Genomic DNA, 16026 nt, shown 5'->3' with positions numbered 1-16026 from the left:
CATACATTATCAAACACCAAGACAAACAAAAGGAATTTTCTGTTCCACATCTCAGTTTTAGTTCCTCCTCAAAACTGTGGGGAAATCAAGGAAGAAATGAGTTTGCAAATGGACAGTCTCAGGACATCAATTCTCACTCCTCCTTCCCTCAGCATCCCTCAGTAATCGGAACTGGGAAGACTGAAAAACTCCTTCAGCCGTGGGGCCAGCCGAAAACAAAAGTGAAGACCGAGATGAAGACAGCAGTGCAAGGAGAGGGTAAAAAAAGTGAGCTTGCCTCCCTGCTACAGGAAATTGCGTTTGGAACCAAGGAAGAGTAGAAAAGCATAGGATTTGGGATCAGACAACTGCCACTTACTAGATTTGTGTCCATGGCTGGGGGTGGAAGAGAGTTACTTCATTTCCCTTGGCCTCATGGTCCTACGTTATAAAATGGAACAATAATGAAAGTCAACTACAATTATATACATATATATATATGTATGTATGTATATATATATACATATATATGTGTATATATAAACATATATATGTATATATACACACACACAAACACACACACACACATATATAGCTACAAGAAGCAGAGTACAGCATTAGGAATAGAGATAGTGGAAATGTAATGGCTGTGTGCGATGTCAGAGGGGTAGTGGATGGGGGAGGGGGGTTGTCACTGTGTGAGGGATATAAATGATAAATGTCTAACTACTACATTGTTTTGTACACCTGAAACTAATTAAAAAAATAAATAAATAAAAAATAGAATAAAAAAAGTAAAATGGAGGTATTATCTGCCTTGCCTCCCACCCAGGGTTATTGAGGGGCTCAAATTAGAACAAGTCAGCAGCAGAGTTCTGAGATCTATAAAGCATGATATAAGCATTAGAGGGGAGGTTTCCTTTAGCCCTTTTTATGACCCTCATAATGATAGGAGCTGTGTCTGTTTCATTCACAGTAACATGAGTGGTGCCTTACGCTTGGTTCATAATGGGCGCTTAATTTTTTATTTTTTTTTTTATAAATAGTGTTTTTATTGTCTTTCTCATTAAGCCCCATCCACCCTGCAAACTCTCATCCTTCAAGTCTCAGTTCAAATGTTACTTCTCCTTTAAAGCTTTCCTCAGACCTTCAGGATGAATTTATCACTTCTGCTTTCATGCTCCCACAGCATCCTGAATGCAACACAAAATCTTAGCCCAATGTATTTAATCTGACATTGTGATCACCTCTCATTAACACCGAGTTTTGGAAAACTGGATTTTGCCTTTTTATTCTTACATTGTTTTGTACACTTGAAACTAATTTAACAAATAAAAAACAGAATAAAAAAAGTAAAATGGAGGTATTACCTTTCTTGCCTCCCACCCAGGGTTATCGAGGGGCTCAAATTAGAAGAGGTCAGCAGCACATTGTACCTGTATAGAGTTGCCATTCAATAAATATCTGAATGAACAAAAGATAAATGAACAAACCATCCAAAGAATTGGGGTTACTTGGCCCAAGGAAGAAAAATTCAAGGAATAACTTAAGTACCAGTCTCCAAAATAAAAATTATTAAATTTTAGATAACAGGGTATCTGTACTACAATGTTTAGACTGTACATTCTAAACATTGTACTCTTGTGTTGTTTAGAGTGTAAGACTATCAAGATGAACTGAATTAACAAATCAAATTTTCATCTCCTTTGCAAGGTAAACCTTGAGGAAAGGGCCTTAAGTTATGATAGAGATTTAGGTTAGACATCAACAGTATCGCTATTTTGGGCCACATAATTCTTTGTTGTGGGAAGCTGTCCTTTGCACTGTAGATTGTTTAGCAGAATCCTTGGTGTCTACTCATTAGATGCCAGCAGCAACTTCCCCGATCGAGTTGTGACAAACAATAACATCTGATATTGCCAACTATCTTCTGGAGAACAAAAGTGCTGCCAGATGAAAACCACTGGCTTAGACTTAAAGAGTAAACTCCTGCAGGTGAATGTTTTGTGACCTCAGAAAAGGAGACAAAAGAGATGGTGGAACTCTGACCATGAGTTCCTTGATTATAAAGCAGATCAATATTTTACTGGTTTATATTGTAACATCCATTCTAAAGGTAGGTAGATTGACCAAATGAACTGACATCATGGGAACATATGAAATGTCCTCTGTCAACTGTAATGGAGATTTCTGAAACAGGAATAATTCAATGGCTTTTGTTGATAAGAGAAGGAAGCCATTTATCAAATCAGCTGGCTACTTGCACTTATTCACGGGTACTTCCTGTACACCCTCCGTGTCATCGTACTCTACATCCAACCTGAGCAAAAAGTTTCATTTAGAGTTTAATATCTTGGAGTTAGTGATTGCTGGTTTTCTGTAAACCTTTCTTTTGTTATTTACCTCACATTTCAGGAGTTACAAAACAAAACCAGTTAAAGGCACTCTCCCAAAGCCACAGATGTTTGGTAACAGACGCAAACACCTTCATGGAAGAAGCACCTGACTGTCTCCGCTCTGCCTCCACATGGCTAGTGAGCTACCACTGGTCCGGTAGTTCACCCATGAGCCAAGTAGGATGATACGAAATTCAGGTGTCTGAGCTTATTTTTTTCAAACTATTTCATTTATGTTATATCCTTCCTTCCTCCTGTTCTACTATGTACTATAGCATGTGAACTATCTACCTGGAAAAATTTTGGCTGAGAGTCTTCCTCCAAACACTGTGAAATCTATTTCTAGATTAAGCCAAATCAGCATATATAGTATATACACCAGTGGTGTGTTTCATTAGTTCATTATAGGATAATTGTTATGCTTTGATATTATGACTGAAGGGTCATATGGGATGAATACAGCACAATTTAGCAGCATGTGTAGAGAAGGTGAAGATCCCATTTATTATATTACACTTTTCCCCCTTCTGAGGCTCTTTCAGGAAGTTCCTGCCTAGGCTTCTCCAGGTTGATTGGTCTGGTTTTATCTTATACACAATGTGAACTGTTTAACCAACTTTTCTTTCCCCTTTGCAGATGGCTGCTAGAAAGCTCAGAGCCAAATTGTCTTGGTCCCCATCTTCAGAAAGTATATAGAATTCCATGGCAACATTTCCCAGTGGGGGTTTAGCAGAGCAGTAGTTCCTCAAATGTTGTTAAAAAACCAGTTCTAGATCAAGTAAGTTTGGAAAATGTCACGTTCTTATTGATTCACAATGCACATGCATGTCAAGGTTTCGAGAGATTCTGAAATAAAGATAACCTGTTTAAATTTATTTTGACCATGTTCAAACATTTTGATCTGTACCCGCTTTTTTATGTGACACCCACTAACATCTGGCCTTACCAGAATTCTACGGAACCTATTTGATAAATGTCCCTTTATGGTTTGCATTCCTAGATACATTTTACATCTCTATTTCTTTTAAATCTCTTCTGTCCCACTTATGCTGTGTTTAATGTATATCCATGGATCACCTGAAATCCTTTCAGAACCAGGAGTGACAAAAAGTTAAAAATTAATAAACATGTTAGCTGTATGAACCCAGTTACTTGGCCAAGTAACTTTCACACTCCAGGCCTGTTTCTTATTAAAGATGGCAGCCATGTTAAACACATGTGTAAAACTAAATGATCCCAAGATTGCTTTCCACCTCTGCTATTGAAAGCTTCTATCTTCCTATCTCATAAGGCAATAAAATCTTGGAAGCAGCCTCTTTTCTGACCCCTTGCCTTAAAAAGTGTCTCCAGAGAAATGCATCCACTTGAATAACTATTTCTAGTCAGTGTTCCATTCCCACCTAACATAAGGCAGAGTTACATTCAGCCCCTTTGACAAAGAATTCCAGGCTGATGGAGTGGGAGAAGGAGACAGAGGCACATGCAGTTGAAGTGAAGGGAAATCAGTTAAGTCCACATACTAGTAGATCCCCTTTCCAAAATCCAGGGGAAGAGGTCATATGAGCACAGAGAGAGATGGATAGAAAGGTTGGCCTTCCCACCCTGAAACATATCCATTCATATAAATTTACAAAGGCCTATGGAGACCTGGCTGCTGGGCCCCATGCTAGATGCTGATTACTAGAAGGAATAAGACAAGAGTCCCCGCTCTCAGAGAGCTTGGTCTTCCTGAACAAAGGGTAAGAACCTTTAGCAAAAACTACAATTTAGGGCATGTGTGCTAAATTAGAGGTGATCAGGCACCATTTAAGGTACTGGAGATGCAGAGATGAACAAAATAGACAATCCCTACCTTGATGGAGTTTATATTCTAGCTGACACACTAGGTGTGACCCTTGTTCTGTGAGAGCATAGATAAGAAACCCCTCCCTTTAGGAAAGCTGAGAAACACTTCACAAAGGAAGTAATTGAGTTGATGTGGGCTTTGAAAGATGCACAGCAGTTTGCCAGTGAAAGCATGTTGGAGGACAGTGCTGAGAAGGGAATTTTAGACAGAGAAAGGGTTTATTTTAGAACGGCAGCAAGTTTGGTGTGGCTGAATTGCAAGGCGTTAGGAAAGTGAAAGGTAGCAGTAAGAATGGGAAATGAGTGCAGAAAAGGAGATCCCAATTTAAGCAAAGGCTTTACCAGCGATCAAGTGGTGGGGGGCTCAGTGGAGTCATACGTACTACAGCTCCAGGACAATTAGGATGTTTGGGGATTGCTAGGAATGTATCATGGTGGGTACAGTATGGTAAAAGCTCCTGAAGTATGTGTCATGCAGGGCGGCCTGTGGGGTCTCTAGTCCCGCTCCCCACAAAAGAAGCCAGGACATGGTGAGACCAAAAGGAACACCCACAGAGCCATAAGTAGGTGAGTCATACCACTGTATTCTTGCTGGAGGCTGGGTTGGAGACACAGGAAGCAGGAGCCACCCTGTCTGCAACCTGCCGTCCTAATTGCAATCTGTGCTTGCCAGCCACCATCTTCTTGCTAACCCCCCATTTTTTCTGCTAGTGTAGCCACGGCAGTTAGATTAGTGGCCAATGGCTCACTAGTTACAGCTGACAGCCAACTAGCCACAGCTGATGGCCATCCAATCACAGTTGATGGCCATTTACTACCCGAGTGAGCACTTTTCCACGTGAGGCCGAGAGCCTGGCAACTGCACTCCTGGCTTTGTCCCCACAGTATGTTTCCTGAACACAAGTTCCTTCAGCTCACTTCCATGCTTTGATTACCATCTATTCACTACGGCTCTCCAGCCCAAACTGGGTTCCAGATCTTTACAACCAACAGCCCTACTCGACAGCTAGCTCCACGTGTTTCTTTCTTAAATAAAAATTTCTTCTGATTTAATAATTTATTTAGTTTATTTATTTATTTACTTATTTATTTCCCCCCTCTTTCTGCCTCTCCACACACACACACACACACACACACACACACACACACACACACACTCCGGTTCAAGCCATTGTTTCTTGGTCTAGTTGTGTAGGACACAGCTCCCTGGCCCATGCTGGTGTTATGAGCCTTGAGCTCCTCAGTGTCAGTAGGCCGCTCACAGCAGCTCACAACAGCTGCCGACCACTCACGTTGGCTACTGGCCACTCATGGCAGCACACAGTAGCCCACAGCAGCCCACAGCAGCTCAAGCCGACCTCCGGCTGCTCATGGCAGCCCAGCTCTAGGGAGAGCCGCTGTTCACAATCTTAGCGTAGAGGGTGCAGCTCACTAGCCCCTGTGACCTCGGCATCAGGAGCATGGCGCTCCAACCACCTGAGCCACCGGGCTGGCCCATGTGTTTATTTCAAAAGTGCATAAAACCGCACAACCAAGATGGCACAGTAGGTAAACGCTGTTTACCTTCTCTCACAACCACATCAAAATTACAACTAATCTACAAAACAACCATTATTGAGAATCACCTAAAATCAAGCTGAACTGAAGCCTTTCAACTAAGCACTTGCAGAAGAAGCCACTTCCAGAATGATAGGAAGGTCAGACGCAGCACGAGCTGGTCCCACACCCACATATGACCATTAAAGATCAGGAGGGCTATTTTGGCTGTGGGGGTCTTCCCGTCCCCTAAAGGAGTGAGAGATACCAGCCCATTCCAGCCCAGGGTTCCAGTGCCAGGGAGAGAAGTCCCCATAATTTTTGGATGTGAAAATCAGAGGAGATTGTGACTGAGTGAGACAGTGCGGCTGCACTCACAGGTGCTCCTCCTAAAGGGACTGCACGCAGACTTACCCACCAGTGGAATCACTCGCTCTGAGCTCCAGGGCTGGGGCAGCAGCTGGAAAGGCGGCAGGGACTAATGGTGGGGACTGAGTTGTCCGGCTTGGGATGAGGGCTGGAGAGGCGGCTTTCTCTTGGAGAGGGGAGCTGGTGGAGGCCATTGTTTCTTTGTTGAGCCCTTCCCCTTCCTGGTAGGTAAACGCAGGTGGCCACCATTTCTGAATTTCGACAGTTCATTCACTCTGCCTGGTAATTTGAGACCTGGCCCCGCCCAACTTTTGGGCCCAGCCAGGCTGCTTTCAGCGGCTTTTTCATGCAGAAAACTTGCCTTGGCTCAAGCTGTACTTTCCTAGGGTCTCTCAAAGGTTCACGGAACCTAGACAAGCAGCATCTGGCTTGAGCATGTCCTGTACTTCTGGCTGAGCAGCCTTAAGCCAGCACTAGTGGCAACAGACTTAGCCTCACGGCTTAGCCTCTCAAGGCATTCCAAGCACAGCACAAATGGGCGGCAGACATCTGCGGATTTCTTTCTGGCTCCTGCTAGGTGTCCCTGGGTGAGGGACAAGCTGTGGCTGAAATAGACCTACAATGGATCCCCTCCAAGGTGTCCTGGGGCTGGAGCCCCCAGTGGCCAGCTTCAAAATGAGCTGGAGCATCACCCAGCCATCTCCAAGTACAGCACTCCCAAGGGGCAGACTGGGCAGGCATCAGAATCCTGCTGAGGCAGATCCTGCTCTGTAGGATCAGTCCCTGCACAACAACCGTTCCACTGTAGTCAAGGCCAGTCCTCACAACCTGTGAGCCCAAGGGTCAGCCCCTCACAATGATGTACAATTATCAACTGAAGCTCAACATACAAAAGGAGGGCACACACAACCCACACAAGGGACGCATCTGGAGCACGTGGCTCAGGTGACCAGAAAGACAGCGCCACTGAACCCCACAGCACACCTACTACATAAGGCCACTCTACTAAGACTGAGACATAGCAGCCCTACCTAATACACAGAAACAAACACAGGGAGGCAGCCACAATGAGGAGACAAAGAAATATGTCCTAAATGAAAGAACAGGACAAAGCTCCAGAAAAAGACTAAGTGAAATGGAGATAAGCAATCCATCAGATGCACAGTTCTAAACATTGGTTATAAGAATGCTCAATGATCTCATAAAAGTAGAAATGGAAACCATAAAAACAGAAGTCAGAAATAAAGGACACAATAATGGAAATGAAGAATATATTACAGGGAATCAACAGTAGATTAGATGAAGCAGAGGATCCAACCAGCAATGTAGAAGATAAGGTAGCAGAAAACACCCAACCAGAACAGCAAAAAAAAAAAAAAAAAAAAGAATCCAAATAATTGAAGAAACTCTAATGGGCCTCCGGGTGAATATCAAGCATACCAACATTTACATTATAAGGGTACCAGAAGGAAAAGAGAGAGAGCAAGGAATTGAAAACCTATTTGAAGAAATAATGACAGAAAACTTGCCTAACCTGGTGAAGAAAATGGACATACAAGCCCAGAAAGCACAGAGAGTCCCAAACAAGATAAATCAAGAGGCCCACACCAAGACATTAAAATGGCAAAAGTTAAAGACAAAGAGAGAATCTTAAAAGCAGCAAGAGAAAAGCAGTTAGTTACCTACAAGAGAGCCCCCATAAGACTAACAGCTGATTTCTCAACTGAAACTTTGCAGGCAAGAAGGGAGTGGCTGGAAATATTCCAAGTGATGAAAAGCAATGACATACAACCAAGTTTGCTCTACCCAACAAGGCTGTCATTTAGAATTGAAGGACAGATAAGGAGCTTCTCAGACAAAAAAAGCTGAATGAGTTATCACCACCAAACCAGTATTACAAGGACTCTTAGAGTGACTTCTTTAAGATGGGAGGCGGGGTTAAGGATGGGTGAAAGGGGAAGGGATTAAAAAGTACAAATTGGGGTGTTATACAGTAGTCATGGGGATGTAGCATATAGCATAAGGAATATAGTCAATAATATTGCAATAACCAGGTATGGCGCCAGATAGATACTAGATCTATCAGGGTGATAGATGGGAATGGAGTTGGGGGCAGGGTGAAAAAGGTGAAGGCATTAAGAAGTATAAATTGATAGTTAATACAGTGTGGGAAATATGATCAACAATGTTGTAAAGATCATGTAAGGTGCCAGATGGGCACTGGACTTACCAGGGGGATCATGTCACAGACGGTGTAGATGCCTGACTAATGTATCTGAAGAGCTGAAGTAGAATAATATTGAGTGTCAACTATAACTAACTATATAGATATATATAGTTACAGGATGTGGAGTACAACATAGGGACAATAGTCCATGGTATTGTAACAACTATATAAGATGTCAGAGGGGTAGTAGCTTGAAGGGTGGGTTATCACTTTATGAGGGGTTTAAATGTCTAACTATTATGTTGCTTTGTATACCTGAAACTACATAAATAAAGTGCATAAAACTCACATAACAAAACTAAACTGAACTCATAATCTTCCTACCAAACCTGGTTACCCTCTGGTGCTCCTTTTCCAGTGTATGACACAACCATCCATCAAAGTGCACAAGCCAGAAATTATTATCCCTGACATCTGCCCAACTCATATAGAACCCATCACCAAATCCCATTAATATTCCTTACTAAATCTCTCAAATCATCCACTTCTCATTTCCACCTCTACAACCTTAATCAAAGTTATCTATTCTCTTACCTAAGCAAGAGCAGCAGTGGCCTCCTACATCATATGCTTGCACCCTACAATGAACACTCCTCTCTACAGCCAGAGTAATCTTTTTTTTTTTAAGGTTACTATGATATTATTGACTATATTCCATATGTTGTACATTACATTCCCATGACTTATTCACTTCATAACGAAATTTGTACCTCTTATTCCCCTTCACCTTTTCATTCTTATTCTCACCCCCATAAGACCAGAAATCATAAAACTCCTACAAGAAAAAAACATAGGCAGTAAACTCTTTAACAAAGGTCTTAGAAATATTTTTTTGGATATGTGTCCCCAGGCAAGGGCAACAAAAGCAAAAATAAACAAGTAGGATTACATCAAACTAAAACATTTTTGCACAGCAAAGGAAACCATCAACAAAACAAAAAGGCAACCCACTAAATGGGAGAAGATATTTGCAAATTATATATCCAATAAGGGGTTAATATCCAAACTATATAAATAACTCACAAAACTAACAAAAAAGCAAACAACCCAATTAAAAAATAGTTTGCATTTCCCTAATAGCTAGTGAAGTTGAGCAGTTTTTTATATATGTGTTGGCAATTTGTATGTCTTTTTGGGAGAAGTGTCCAAGTTCTCTGCCCATTTTTTAATTGGATTGTTTGTTTTTTATTGTTGTTGAGTTGTAAGAGTTCTTTATATAGTTTGGATATTAGCCTCTTATTGGAGGTGTTGTTTGCAAACATCTCCTCCATTCAGTTGGTTGCCTTTGTTTTGTTGATAAGTCTGACAGAAAAAGTTAAGAACCATATGATTTCACTCATATGTGGTATATAAAACTGAAAGCAACAAACGAATAAGACAAAAGTAAAGAAACAAAAACTCACAGACACAGACAACAGTTTAGTGGTTACCAGAGGGTAAGAGGGGAGTGGGTTAGTAGAAGAGGGAAAAGGGGGTCAAATATATAGTGATAGGAGAACTGACTCTGGGTGGTGAATGCACAATGTGATATACAGGTGATGTATTATTAAAATGTACACCTGAAACCCATGTAATTTTACTAACCAATGTCACCCCAATAAATTTAATAAATAAATGAAACACTTTAAAAATGGGCTGAGGATCTGAAGAGATATTTTTCCAGATGGATCTTTTTAAATGAAAATCTGTTCATGTCACTGCCCTGATTAAGGAACATTGATGTATTCTCATTCTTTATGATTCCTTGTCACGGTCGACTGGAATAAGCTTTTTCCCTGCCCATGTCTCCAAATTCATCTTATGTCACTTCCTCTGTAGTCATTGCTGCCCAATTATGATGGCCTTCTTTCAGTTCCTTGAATATGCTACACTCAGGGCTTTTTCTCCACTCCTCTTCCTATATAGCTTCCATTTATCATTTAGGTGACAGCTAATATGTCACATTTCAAAAAAGCATTTGTATTCCCACACACTATCTCAGATTCCCCGCTAGAGCCCCCACTCTTCATAGCACTTATATTTGTACCAACTCTCTGTATAATATGACATTTCATCTTTCCCTCACAAGAATGTAAACCTTATTAGAACAGATACTGTCTTCTTTTTCACGGCCGTATTATCCGGGTTCCTGAACAACGCTTTATGCCTGTAGCTCTGTAAGTCAGAGAAGGCAAAGTTGAATTCTCAATTACCATTTTGAAGAGTTACAATGTATATTTATAGATTTTTAAAAATATATTTAACTTTGTTTAAACCATTATTTTCCAACCTTGCTTAACTGTGGATTTCTACTACGTAAGTGGTTGGCATTTTGTTGGACAGCTGTTTTAAGAAACATTGTGTGATATATACTGAGTTGTGTGAACTGCCCCCACCCCCCATCTAAAACAGAGTATCTCTGAAGCCATGTTTTCATGACCTTGTGTTCCTCCGTAACCACCTGAGGGTTGTCGTGGGTTTGTGAAGTAATGCAGTCTCAGGGGTCTGAGGACAGCACTCTAGAAATCATCATGGGCCCTGTAAAAGCAAAGAAGAGGAAGCTGGTCTACAGAGAGGACACAGCCTCTCTGGGAAGGAAGCCTCTCTCTGGGACACAGCCTCTCTGGGAGGGAAGAGAAATGTTAAGCGGGGCTCCCAAACTCAAATGGGATCAGGCAAGACAACAAGAGTGACATGAACTGAAGGGACCTACCCGGTGTAAAGACACTGAAATTCAGAAGTCTTTCTACTAATGGTTCTCAAAGTGCGATCCCCAGCATCACCCGGGAACTTGTTACAAATGCAATTTACCAGGATCCACCCTAAGACGTATTACAAATGCTTGGGTGGGGCTCAGCAAACAATGTTTTCACCAGCCCTTCAGGTAATCTTATGCACAAGCACACTCTAGCCTGCTAGCCAAACTATAAACATCCGAGGAACAAATCTGACCTACAGGCTGACAACTGGTAATTGCTGGTCAATTTGTGAAAAAGAGAAATAGCAGTCTTGACTTTTAATGACTTTCCAGACCCCAGTTCCATTCTCTCAACGATTCCTAGTTACCCGAGTCTTGGAGCTATTCCTATAGCTTCAATAAATTCCCTCTTTTGCTTAAATGGGTTTCGTGAGGTTTTGTTTCTTGAATCCAAAGATTAAGCTACACCAATAAAATGAAAACAACAAATAAACCAGGATTCAAGGTCTGGTTCTTCCAAAAATGAGCTGTGAGGCTTTATGCAAGTCCTTTCTCTCTGTGCGGCGATGCTACCACCTACAAATGATGGGCTGGGCTAGATACCTGAGGAGCCTTCCCTGTCTAATATGCTAGGCTAGGTATTGACTCCTCTGGATAATCTCGACTCAAGAACTCTTAAGCTCCCTAATTTTCTTTAGTTCTATCCATTGACTCCATGTAAAGTAACAAAAACAGAAAATAAAACCCACCCCAATTCTCTGTCTCTCTATCACAGTCTTTCAAAAGCATCATTTAATAGAGGGATGCTTTAAACAATGTTTATTTGATGTTCCAATTCTTTTGCAATTTAAAATTAAATGTCAGCATATTATAATCAGGCTAACTTTAGTTAAGATTGTTGTCTGTCATGAAATGCACATTAAAAAACATGTACATAGGATAAAATTATACTTACAAAAAAGTCATTTTTTGGCAATTTTTCTCTTCACAAAATTGCAACTCATCCAAGAACTAACACCAAATGAAGTTCTAAAGTATCTTAAAGATTTTAAACAAGTAAAAAGGTTTCAAGGAAAATATTTAAAAATCAATAGTATCTTAAAACAAATATTAATATCCTCTATTAAACCCATACACCCTGCATTATATAACTTCTTAGTTGACAAAGAATAAAAACTAGTATTGTTTTGACCCTTAAATTCCCACCCTAGCAGACTTTTCTCTGATGCTGAAATGAAAATAGTGCCCAAATGCTTTGATGGACAACTCATTACAATGAGAGCTGAAGCCTTCTGAAACCAGACAAAGATTTTTCTGTATCTCCCAGATGCCATAGGAAATAAGGGAAATATTTCACTCTCTCATCCAAGAATTAACTTTATATCTGTACTTAAAAAGAAAAAAATGAGTGCTTTAGAATGATCGAGATCAAGGTACAGTTTTTAAAAAGCAGAAAATGTTCCCAACGCAGGGCGAATAAAAAAATTTTTTGAGAGAAAATGAAAAGAAATAAGGGGGAAGAAATCTTTTAACAGAGTAGAAACTGTTAGTCTCTCTCTGTGCCCCTGAAAGGTTTTGATCCAACCCTATTTGTTATCCTAGAAAAGCTCTTCTGAAGAAAGGTTTCAGTGTAAGAACTGCTTGAAAGGCAACCCTTTGGAAATAGGACCGGCTCGGCCATTTATTAATGTCAAATATGCTGCCCGCATGAATTAGTCAGCTTGTCTTTTGGAAGCCATACAGAAAAGTTCTCATGCACCTGCCTCTTGGTGTCCTGACACTTCTGGTTTTAATGACAGCAGCAACCACCACCAGAAAACAAAATTAAAAAACACAAAATGCTAAACATAACTACATTCCACCGTCTGAATAGTTGATTCAACAGTTTTTAAAGGCTTCTTACTAAAGTATCATCAGTGACCATAGCATATAAAAGCTTGCTCTGATATAAAAGGAAAAGCAAAACACAGTCATTTTCCTAAACTGGCAAAATGTACCCAAATTACCAGAAAACTGACCTTAGAAACAAAGAGAAACGGAGCAGAAAAAGGCCAGATTTCTTACTGGCAGTATCACAGTGGCAAGTATCCCAGAACTAAGAGAAGCTACCAAGTGGAGGAGAGAAAATTAAAGGACTTTCCAAAAACAGCCAACCCCCGTGCACACATCAGCTGGAGTGAGCTTCAGAAGCAACACACAGGTATAAGGTCCAGCCTTATTCTTTATTTACGGCACAGTTCAAAGACATTAAACCAAGTACAAAAGAAATGGCTATTTCCTGGATTGGCATCGTACATCCTTTTTACCAGCCCCAATTACATAATTTTTATCTGTCTTCTGCTTTTCCTTTTGGGAGGGCAAGGGTGAGGAATGAGAAATGGGCCAAAAAGACTTCAGTCTCAAAACCAAGAGAAATCCCTGCTTGCAGAGAAACAAAGGAATTGACTCTCCCTCTTGTGAAAGGCAGTCAGGAACTCTGCTCATTAGGAGGCCACTGATAGTGCGGGAAAGCTGTCATGAAGAGACACTTCCTGAGAGTGGCACAAAGATGGTGAGGGCCTGGGTGTGGGATGGCTGCTGTCATCATCACCCTCTTCTATCTAGCTCAACCTTTGCCCCACCAAACCTAATGATACACAAGGGAAAGTAATTATATGTAGAAAAGCAAGGTGAATGGGAATGTGGGTGGACTGAACACAAAAGAAGAAACTGAAAATGGTCCAAAATTGCTCAGTGCTTCCCTCTCAGGCTGGCATAGAAATCTATGATCCACTGCTTCATGTATTTAACTTCCAAGGAGCGGGCGAATAGCACAGTCTTGGGATCAAAGGCATTGTTGGCTCGGAGATCCAGATGATGGGCCCCGTCGGGGATAGTGATGGCAACCAAGGTGTCCGTAATGTCCTTGGTTACTCCACCTCCGGACCAGGGGTCTAGGTCACCATTGCTAAGTGAGGGAGAGAAGAAAAAATAACATTGTCAGTTTTTCATATCTACACGCAGGTCAGATAGGAGAAACCTCTTTTATAAATATAACATCTAAAATTACAAATTTATAACCTGGGGGATTTGATCTGAGGATCTAATCTGTCATATAGAAAGGTGCTTCATAACCAAGTGCAAGAAATAGGACCAGAGAGAAGAGTAAAAGTGGTGCCCCATGTATCACTCCAGATGGTATCAGGACTTGGAATTTAGGAAACAGAGAACACAGGCCTACCCCATGAGGCTGTTGTAAGGGTCAAACCAGACGGCATATGTGGATGTGTTTGGTAAGCACAGGCGTCAGGCGCTTAGGAGCCCCTCAATTAATGCTGCTTTCTTTCCCAGGACTTAACTACCAAAGTGATAGAGAAAACCTTCCATTTTCGAAATGCTAATTATCTCTTAGCTCTTTAAAAACAAACAAACAAAGAAAAAACCTTTTTTTAAATAATACTTCCCTTGTAATACAGTACTTTGGGAAATAGGGTGGTACAACTGAAAAAATTCCTCTGAAATTGAAAAAATTCCTCTGAAACTGAACCAGGAAATTTGGTCATTACTCAAAGATCCCCACTTTACATCAGGTTTTAAAGCTAAGGAAACGCTATTAGGTTACCAGTCTTGGCTGGTTCATACAACACCCTTCAGAATGATGTAAACAGGATCACTCACCGATATAGGCTATTTAGCTGAATAAGAATCCATTAGAACCACAGACAGCATCCCTAATACTTAACAGCTTTGTTGAGATATAATTTACCTACCACAAAATTCACCTATTTGAAATGTACAATCCAATAACTTTTAGTGTATTTACAGTTTTGCAACCATCACCACAATTTTAAACATTTTCATCACCCAAGAAAGAAATCCATACTCATTGGCAGTTAATAATCCCCATTCCCTTATCCCAGATTTCCTCACTCTCAGCCACAGGCAACCATTAATCTACTTTCTGTCTCTACAGGTTTGCCTATTCTGGACATTTCACATAAATGCAATCATACAATAGGTAGTCTTTTTTTATTGGCTTCTTTCACATTGGCATAATGTTTTCAGGTTTCATCCATATTGTAACACATATCAGTATATTATTCATTTTATTGCCAAATAAAATTCTATTGTATGAATGTGCCACATTATATTTATCCATTCAGCAGATGTACATTTGTGTTGTTTCCATTTTTGGCTATTATGAATATTGCTCCTATGAACATTTGTATACAAGTTTTTGCATGGATGCATGTTTTCATTTCTCTTGGGTATATACCTAAAAATGAAATTTCTGGTATATATGGTGATGTAACCTTTTGATGAACGGCCAAACTGTTTCCCAAAGTGGCTGCACCATTTTACATTTCCCACTAGCAACATATGAGGGTTCCAATTTCTCTATATCCTCGCCAACACTTACCTCTTTTTTTTTTTTCACTTAAAAAAAAAAAAATTAAGCATAATTGGTATACAATGTTACATTAGTTATATTACTTTCAGGTGATTAACATAGTCATTCAACATTTTTATACCTTACAATGTGATACTCCACTCTTTCTAGTAAACATCTGTCACCATCAAAATTTATCACAATATTATTGACTATATTCCCCTTCACTTTTTTCACCATATTCCCCATCTCCTGATTTTAACCATTCCATGTGGATGTCAAATGAACCTTACTGTGGTTCTGATTTGCATTTCCCAAATGACTGATGGTATTGAGCATTTTTTCATGTGCTGATTGGATATTTCACAGTGTCTTTGAAAAAAATGTCTATTCAGATCCTTTCCCATTTTAAAATTATCAATTAAATCATTTGATCCATTTTGAGTTAGTTTTTTTTTGTATGGTATGAAATAGGGATCCAACTTCATTCTTTTTCAAGTGAATATCGTTTCCCAGCATCATTTCTTTAAAAAAACTATTATTTCTCCAGTGAAGTATCTTGGCACTCTTGTCTGAAAATCAATGGACCATACATGTAAAGGTTGAGCTGGACTGTCAATTCTCTTCC

The 16026-nt window shown here is 40.3% G+C and overlaps 1 protein-coding gene across 5 annotated transcripts in view; it reads right to left on the bottom strand.

Moving 5' to 3' along the window:
• Window positions 1-13232: 13232 nt before the first annotated feature.
• PRCP (prolylcarboxypeptidase) overlaps window positions 13233-16026 on the bottom strand; it is a 61178-nt gene continuing 58384 nt past the window's right edge. For all 5 annotated transcript variants that reach the window (XM_019752556.3, XM_019752555.3, XM_074335691.2 and 2 more), the window contains one exon: window positions 13233-13976. In XM_019752556.3, coding sequence (XP_019608115.2) covers window positions 13760-13976 — 217 coding nt within the window. In that variant the 3' untranslated portion in view covers window positions 13233-13759. The remainder of the gene's footprint in view (window positions 13977-16026) is intronic.

The sequence above is a fragment of the Rhinolophus sinicus genome, chromosome 14, assembly GCF_057876585.1.
Source record: "Rhinolophus sinicus isolate RSI-liver-muscle chromosome 14, RSI-T2T, whole genome shotgun sequence".
Lineage (NCBI taxonomy): Eukaryota > Metazoa > Chordata > Mammalia > Chiroptera > Rhinolophidae > Rhinolophus > Rhinolophus sinicus.
Note: the sequence above shows the minus strand (reverse complement) of the source record. Positions and strands in the feature narration are given on the sequence as shown.